Below are 9,277 nucleotides of genomic sequence, written 5' to 3' on the forward strand. Positions count from 1 at the left end.
TCATAGTGTCACATCCCGGGGCTGGGGTTTGCTGACTGTGTCAAGCTCGACACACATCAACACAAAGGTTTTAACAGTCTGGATTTTTCATTTGTTTTTGTTTTTGTTTAGTTTTTAATTTTGTTGTAAATTGCTGTAAATTTTTGTTCATTTTACTGTCCATTTCCAAACTTGTAAAATCAATTATCAAACTCTCCTGATTGGAATAATGTTCTGGAGCTGACATCTTTAGATGCAACTCTTTAGAAATGATTGTAAAATCAGATTGAAATAGGAAAATGTAGCTTAGATGCGTGGATGAAGAAGTGGAAATTGGAGGAAAGTCTGTTGAAATTGCAACCAGACTGCAGATGGGGTACGGCTATGATGTCACATCTTATCAGCATGTTTTGCTGCTTCTTGGAGCCTTTTAAAGTGAATTAAATTCTTGAACTCGCTCTCCTGTGCTTTGATTTTATTAAAGCCTGTAGCTCATGAATATGCACCTGAACATAATTTATAAAACCATGTCTGACAGTGTTACAAATGGCTGTGAAATTAAGACTTTGCTTTGTCCTACTGTGTTTGTGCTGCTTTCTTTGGTATTTGTTGAAACTTTGAAGAAAATGTGTAGCCACTCATTGGTTTTAAAAGGGTTATTTGCACCGTCTACAGTCCAGTTTCACTTCTTTCACTTTCTTTCATCATGTCCTCCTTCTGAATGTTTTATTTGCTTCTTGCATGCCTAGGTTTATCTTTGCAGTGATAGCTCACCATAGTAAAAACATTGAAGTGCTTTGTTGGTGAAGGTTTGTGCTTTTATTTTTGCTCTCTTCCCATCACCATTCTCTTCTAAAACAGGTACTTATTCAAAGGTGTTTGGCACACTTTGTTTCATTTAATGGGAATTGTAAATTGTGTGTAAATTGTTTTTTCTGTCGCTGATGTGAGAGACAACCAGAACAGATATTGTTTTAATTTGTATCTGTAGTAACATTACACTGTTTGTGAATAAAATCACTGTGCTCTTAACTCAGCTCTCCTGCAGATCTTTGTTGCTCCACACCAGCAGGACTCTGATTGAAATTTCACCCAGCCGAATCTAATTTGACTAATTTAATAACAGTGAGGACAGAAGTGTTTTCTGCATAATAATTTGACCTTTTTGAGGACACAGAAACAACGTGAGAATTTATGAATCTTGTCAGCTTCGGTCTGCTCGGCATTCCACCAATGACATAAATTACAAGCAGCTGAATATCAATCCTAGTTTATTATATTATGATTCTCTTCATCACATTTAAATATTTGATTGATGAGAGGGTGCGGCGCTGCATAACCACTGCAGTCTTAGTATTTTTCTTTGAGTTTAAATGCTGTACAATTGGCATATTTTATCCTCCATATTTGATATTTAAAGTACAAAGACTGAAAAGTCAGGGGGTAGCTCTAATACAGTGGTTCCCAATCTGTTTTCCTTAGGGCGCCCCTACTAGTAGCTTAGAGAAGCTGAGCGAAACTATCCACTATTACAACAGTATATTAGGGCCACTCCTGGGAAAAAAGAGGATTTGTTAGTTTTCAAGAAAAACTTTGAAATTCTCAAGTTTAAAAAGTTGTTACTTTGTGAGGAAAAAAATAGAAATTCTACTTTTTTTTTTTATTATTTGACTTCTATTTGAAAACTTGACATTTTTAAGTTTCTATTGTCAACATTTAAGACTTTTTAAACTTGGAAATTGTAAATGTCTTTCTTGTAAATTTCCAACTTTCAAACTTTGCTTTCTTGTTAAAAAAATATATATAGATAGATAGATAGCTAGATAGCTATCTATCTATCTACCATCACCACAAACCACAAACCATCACTGAGTGTGAAAACTGAAAACACTGGGCATCAAAGTAATGTAAATTCAAGTTTCATCTAGAAACTACAGTCCAGTTCCTATTCTCCTTAGCCCAGGTGCAACGCTTAGGACGTCTGTGATTCAGGATTGGCTCAGCACTAGGAACACAACACTTGTAGTTGATAAGGAAATGTTCCTCTCTGCTTTAACACCCTTTTGAAAACAGCGCAGAGATGCTGAGGAGGGAGAAGAAGCCGATGGCTCTTGTTGCTACCCTGCTCTTGTGCCATGTCTGACTGTTTTTTTCTCTGTTTGGACGAATTCATTGTGTGACTACGTGTGCGAATCGTGACACAAATACAAATTCTGTTCGACCCCTCGCTGGCGTGCATGTTTGGTGCATCATTGGCTGGCCTGCGATTACTGCAGACAGCAGAGGGAGAGGCAGACTGGTTTGCCTCCATCATGTTGCCAACGACCACTTTAACAAACTGGATTTTTTTCTGGTGTTTCACATAACTTTATTTAAAAGTCAACCAAAAGACATACTACACAGATATCTATATCGTACAGGGATTTATCTCAATGTTGTATTACTTTCCAATAGAAGTACTAAAATAAAAACAAATCATAAAGACTTGAGTTGATTTTACACCTCCCCGCTTTCTGACAGCAACTTCTGTGTCAATGCAAACTCCCTGACTTCCCGTGGAGTGCGGATGTAGGATTCGATTTCACTATCTGAGATTTCCTCATCACCAGTCACACCTGTGAGCCTGGGCTGCTCCACACGTCTTTTCTTTGCATGAACCACACAGGGGGGAGCAAACAGCACCCTCTTCCCCCAGTTTGGAGCTGAATCCTGGCTCTCTGCGTATGAATCATCCTTTTCCACTCCTGCCTTATCAGTATTCATTACACATTCTTCCACAGAGGATCCATAGGGGGTTTTGGAGGGAGCGTTATCCTCAATTAGAGAGTCCTCACTTCTGGTTTGACACTCTGCCAGCAGAGCTTCCTCATGGCTTCTAATAGCCCTCCTCAGGAGAGCAAACCTGTGCTTCAGAATGTCCTCCACATGCAGGAGAACATTATCCAGCGTCATCTCCTCTCTTACCCAGGGAATCTCCTTCCCTAGCTTACACAGCACCTCCTTCATCTCCGTTATCCTTTTCATAGCCACCTTGTGCTTTTTCACTTTGGCGAGCTGGCAGAATTTGTCCAGAGTGAATTTCAGGCGCTGCTTGCTGGGTTTCAAGGACTGCCATGCCAAATAGATCGCTGCCATCATGATGGGGATCGGCCTCCTGCCCGTCACTATCCAGGTGTCAGCTGCCAGCTCCACCAAGGCCACGGCACGTTTGGACAGGGCTCTGGAGTCCTCAGCCAGCTCTTCAGGGACATGACATGAGCTCACCTTGTACCTACAAGAGGGAAAATGAATCAATAATGACTTGAATACTCCTTTAAAAAAGGTTCATTAGAAGCAGGAATGTCTCATTTAAAGCTCCTCTTAGGGATGATTCAGAGCACAGATGCTTCTCTATTCTGCCTGGTAGCTCTCCAGACATGCAGTTACATTTTAATTAGCTCCAATGAGAACGTCTTACTTTTGAAGGTTGAGTTTTGGTTCAACAAGTCTGCTTTGACTCATGAGCATTCAGAGCTTCTTTAGAAATAAACATGTGCTTTTGATTTTCTGGTTTTCCAATTTTTATATTTTTCTTATTAAAGTGAAAACCACTCCATTTGTTCATTTATAAATGAGCTATAAATATCTCAGTCTGAGGGAATCAAGGCTGATTTAAAGGGCTATATAAAGTCTGACTACAGACTGGTGGGTCATTTTTATAGAGAATTTTTCTATTGTGTTATCAACATTATGTGCAACATGAAGTTCTTCACTCTCACAAAGTTCAATTAGAAATCTTATGACCTCCTACTGCCATTATCTGAAGTCATTTAAAGCTATAAAACAGTCATACAGATAAACACTATTTCTCCTTCTCTGAAACAAACAACCATTGCCTAAACTCATTTAGTAAATCGGCCCCCCATTAGCAAAACCTTGAACACGTTTCCTGGTTAGACACAGTCTGCAAAACACATTTGCTCTTTTTTGCAAATCTCTAAACACAATGGCCCTCATTTATCAAACTTGAGTAGAAACCAGTGCAGATTTTGGTATAGAAATCATCTAAACACAAAGTCCACATGTGATTTATGAAAGGTGTGTATCTGGCCACTGACAGCGTACGACTGAGCGGGTGTTGAAGACTACTGCGTTTCACTTACTCCGAACTGTGCCCCTCCATCACATCTGTGACATTTACAATTGGAGCATTGATGTTCAGAGCTTTGACCATCTCTTGATAAACCACGCCCACCACCACGGGGTCAGCATCCAGCAGGCAGCTGATGGTTCCCATGGTGATCGGCCAATTGAGCAACCTGCAGCTCACAAGCACGCAGCATCCAGCGAGAGCTTCCTTCTTCTGGAGGCTGACCTTAATGAAGGTCTCGTGCTGGTAAGCCTGGTTGTAATATGTGTGTGCAAGATCTTCAATCTCACTGTTGACCGTGAGGATCCGACACAAGGCTTTAACACGCTGCAGACCTGTGAAAGGTATAACAAGATATACGTGTAATTGAGCACCGCTGGAAGCACTCTCTCGGTATAGAAAAGCTACCCTGGGATAACAAGGACATGGATCCCTGCTGAGAGAAAACTTCACCTTTTATTAGGTTGGCACATGGCTTTTTGGTTACGGCTGTGGTCCGGCTGTAGCTGACATCTGAAAAAAGGACAGAGACAAAACATGAACAATCTGGTTCAAATGTTCAAGTCCCTGAATGCGGATGGGAAGGTGCACAAATGTCGAGAGCATGCAGCCACCATGTTATCAACAAACAGAAGCAAGGACATTTTTCACCGTTATTTATCATATTTAAAATAGCATGGACATTTCCCTCCATGATATTCTGACATTATTCATCATTCCAAAACAAGTTAGAATAAATGCTGCTAATCTCATTTGCTTAGTAGAGATGGTTCTTATGGTGTTAGAGCAAGACAACCCAGTGCCACCAGTAGATCAGATTATTGGTTTTTACCAACTAGAGTTTCTTGGTAAGTGCACATTAACTTTGGAGGCGCAACATCAGGTCAGGTATGGGAGCATATGCAGGTTCAGCACTTCACTGAGTCAACCTTGGTGCTGTACTGCTCCATGCTCCTGATGGTCATCCTTTAGGCCCAGGCCCATCTTTTTAGGCATCCACCAAGTTATACGCGGTGGGCTGGATCAGGCCAGGGAAAGCATGCCAGGTGCCCATAAAAGCTCAGTTGCCGTTCCCATCCCTGCTCTCCTGAGCACATTAGCATCAGAAACATGGTTTCTCAAAGAGAAGTTGTCACAAAGGAGTCCAGTCTGCACCATCAGTCAACGTCCAGGCCTCACAAGAGTACAGTAAGACCAGAAGGACCAAGGACTGAAAGACTGACTTTCGTCTGCATGCTCAGATACCTCGAACGCCAGTGTCTTGCTCAGCGAGTCCATCACCCCATGCGCAAGTCTGTGGTTGATCTCAGCCTCGCAGTCAGCCGAACGAAGGATTACGCTGCCAAGCTAGTTAAACCACGCTCTCACCATTCACAGACACAGGTTCCATGGCAGCATCCAAGGCATCCCCAAATGCCTAGATCTTTGTTTATGCCAAGGAGACATGCATTCCCAAAGTTTCAAGCTCCTCACTCTGCATGTTAAGAGCCCCCGCAAGGACACCTACAGTCTCCGCATCATCAGCAAATGTCACTCCACAGTTTGCTGTCTCTGTTACCCGCCTCATTATCTGATCCATACAGGTACTGAAGAGTGTAGCTGCTAAGACGCACCCCTGCCTCACCCCAAAATCAACTGAGAGGAGGTCAGAGGTGGAGCCACCACACTTCGCAGCACCAAAAACTAGGACGGACATCAGCCCAGTGAGTGAATGTTGGATCCTGTGGACCTCCAGGAGCCTTAAGAGGGCATCTCTACTCACCGATTTGAATGCCTTCTGTTAGTTAATACAGGCAGCAACTCACCCTCTATTGAATTCCTGGAAGCACTCATTGAGGATCCGACATGCCAGGATGTTGTCTACTTTAGACCTCTTAGATACAACATCCCAGCACGGTTAATAAACTAAAATAAGGAGACTCTGGAACTATTACCAATATCATTAGCTCCACTGATAGCTCCTTTCAGAAAAAAAGAGTAATATCAGTTTGACAAACAGGGTAGTAAAATGTTTTTCATGGTTATTTTTTGCTGTAAATGTGACACCCACTATTATCTGTACCAGAGAGGCAGGACCATCATTTCTACTAACAGCAATATCATAATGATGCTGCATAGTAAAGACATGAAGCTCCAAGAACTGAAAGGCTTATTTCATCAGTAAATAAAAAATAAATGTTTGTCCTACATATATTCAGAGGATGATTTTCCCACTACTCCCGCATTTGTCTCCCTATTGTAAAATGACGGTGAATTATTTTTGAGAGACGTTATTGCAGCACTGAAGAAGAATTCCCTTTAAAGAATAAATCATTTTGCAGGAAGTGTTGTGGGGCTCTTTTTTAATGTAACCTGTTTTGTCAGTATCCCATAAAACTAGGCCATTAAAGCACAAAAACACACAGAGAATACAGCCACTTCATGCTGCACTCAAAGAGTTTTTTTGCTATTCTAAGACAATGAGCTTTCAGTGCTGAAGATGCTCATTAGGAGTATCACTATCTCTGTGTCATGTAAACTAATTAAGAAGGTGTATTTACACTGTTTGTCCACCAGGGAGCAATAAAGCTTAAATGTTCCGTCAGCATGTAACTTGTGCCCCATTCACTTTAATGACATTTTTCTGAATCTACCTGGATAAGCTGTGAGTGGGACGGCAAAGAGCAGAATTTTTCACCAAGATCTTAGCAAGAATTCCATGCTAGCCTCCTCATATTTTCCTCTACCACACCCCTTCCTTGACCGACTTAACTTCCTGCCATGAGGAACAGGTAAGTCAGGAAATGTTCAGGAAAAGTTCATCTGAAATTTTGCCTAGTCAAAATTCAAAAACTTCAAAAGGAATAATCTATGCTTAAACAAGATCAGAAATGGTTATGGAATTGCAAATTACCATAAAGTGTTTCTCAGAATGTATTAAATTTGATCATTAAAACTACATCATATCCCAATTTACCTGCCTGAGAAAACATTTGTAATGATTAGACATAGCTTGATTGAATGTGCAGGAATTTTTAACAGGTGTCATGATTTCACAAGTGAAAGTGTGAAGGTGACTTTCAGTCCTCATGCATGCTTCTTCATTTAACGTTTTATTATGTCAAACTATATTCAATTTGATACTCCAGACTTAAATTGGTATCACAAATAAGTTTTCACAATAGCTTTACGCCAAATATAATTAGGCTTTTTAACAACAAAATAAAATGTAAAAAAAAAAACTCTTTAATGTCAAAGAAAAAAACAGATTTCCACAAAGTACTGTTAATCAAATAAAGATATGTAATGGCTGATAAGTGACTGCAAAAATGTTTAACCCCATAAAGTCAGTATTTACAAAAGCAGAATCACCTTTGGCTGCAATCACAGCACTGAGGCTGTGTGGATAGGTCTCAGTCAGGCTTTCACATCTGGAAACTGCAATTTCACTCCATTCTTCTTTGCAAAACTGCTCAAGCTCTGTCAGGTTGCATGGGGATGGGCGTGAACAGTCCTTTTCAACGACAAATTCTCTTTTTGACTGACGTCTGGTCTATGACTCAGCCACTCCAGAACCTTTATCTTGTTGTCTTTAAACCATTTCTGTGTAGCTATTGCTGTATGCTTCAGGTCATTGTAATCTCCCCCTAAGTGGTAGTTCTCTTGCAGACTGTCTGAGATTGTCCTCCAGGATTTTCCTCATTTTACTGCATTCATTTTGCCTTCCACTTTTACAAGCCTTTCAGGAACTGCTACCAAGAAGCACCACCCTGCTTCACAGTGAGGATGGTGTATTTTGTGGTGATGTGCAGTGTTTGGTGTCCACCAAACGTAGTGTCTTGTCTGACGGCCAGAAAGCACCAATTTGGTCTCATCAGACCAAAGAACTTTCCCCCACATACCTTTTGGCAAACTCTATTCTAGATCTAATCTGTTTTCTTCAACAGTGGCTTTCTTTTTTCCTTTCCCCCATAAAGCTTTGATTGATGAAGAACCCAGGCAACAGGTGTTGTATGCAGGGACTCTCCCATCTCAGCTGCTGAAGCTTGTAACTCCTTCAGAGTAGTCATTCGAGCCTTCTCGAACTCTCTCACTAGTCTCCTTCTGGCACAGACACTCAGTTTTTTGGGCCTGATCTAGACAGATTAGGCAGTGTGCAGGAATTTTCCAGCAATGACTGATTATTAAAAACAAAAAAATCATCCAATACTGGACGTTTTTTGTTTAGTTTGTTGTTGACGTGGTGCTACATAGGTATCAATATAATTTGATTTCTATTACTAATATAAATAAACACGCGTATATCGAATATATTTTTTTTTATATCTTCTATTTAAACCTATAAATGTATGTAGTTCATTTTGCAAACCATCTAACTGGTATCCCTTTTTCCCCAAAAATAGTATAAACTTAATTGATATTGTCCAGCCCTTTGTCCAGGCCTATCTAGTCTAAAAATATAAGGACAAAGCCTTAAAACTCTATTTTTATTGGCCAGCCCTAACACGAGGACAGGGTTTTATCGGTCACCATACCTGAACCTCCGACCGGATCATCGGCCAGGACTCCCTCCGACACCACGGAGCCGCAGTCCACACAGACCAGCTGGGCCTGACAGTACAGATCATCGTCCACGATGTTTGAGGATCCGCAGCCTGGACAGCTCAGACCCGCGCGAGACATCTTCAAAAGTGACCGGATTCCGCGCGAGGAGAAAGACGTTACCGCTTCTAACAAAAACAGCAACCTTCAAACGGTGATGAATCCATGTAATCATCGGCCACACGCTGGTGAGCGTAGTCTCTGTGTTGAAAAGTGTAAACAGTCGACGAACGACCAATAAACGTTACTCGAGCCGGCCCGGCGTGGGTAGCTAAAATACATCCGGACGGAAACAACCTACGGAATGTCGATGGTTCCCACTTCTAATCAAAGCTGCTTTGTCCCACATACAACGACAGCGTTTAACACCCAGCTGATGAACAGAAGCGTCGTCCTTTTTGTAGCCTGTCAGGACTTCACAGCTACAAATATCCATTCAGTGACGCGGAAAAAGGTGTCTGATTTTCCAGGATTAACTAAATTCACTTTACTTCCGGTATGTTTATTAACCTTATACTAGAGTGTGTAGGAGACACGGGTGTAAAAATACACAACCATTGTATTCAAATAAAATTACTTTACCTTCAG

At 41.1% G+C, this 9,277-nt stretch overlaps 1 protein-coding gene across 1 annotated transcript; it reads right to left on the bottom strand.

Moving 5' to 3' along the window:
• Positions 1–2,310: 2,310 nt before the first annotated feature.
• On the bottom strand, positions 2,311–8,961 carry brf2 (BRF2 RNA polymerase III transcription initiation factor subunit). The gene is made up of 4 exons (XM_041811831.1): positions 8,623–8,961; positions 4,562–4,621; positions 4,122–4,443; positions 2,311–3,250 (listed from the first exon to the last, which is right to left on the bottom strand). The coding sequence occupies exons 1-4, from the start codon at positions 8,768–8,770 to the stop codon at positions 2,476–2,478; spliced, it is 1,305 nt and encodes a 434-aa protein (XP_041667765.1). The 5' UTR covers positions 8,771–8,961; the 3' UTR covers positions 2,311–2,475.
• Between the last annotated feature and the right edge of the window lie 316 nt (positions 8,962–9,277).

Source organism: Cheilinus undulatus, linkage group 17 (assembly GCF_018320785.1).
Source record: "Cheilinus undulatus linkage group 17, ASM1832078v1, whole genome shotgun sequence".
NCBI lineage: Eukaryota > Metazoa > Chordata > Actinopteri > Labriformes > Labridae > Cheilinus > Cheilinus undulatus.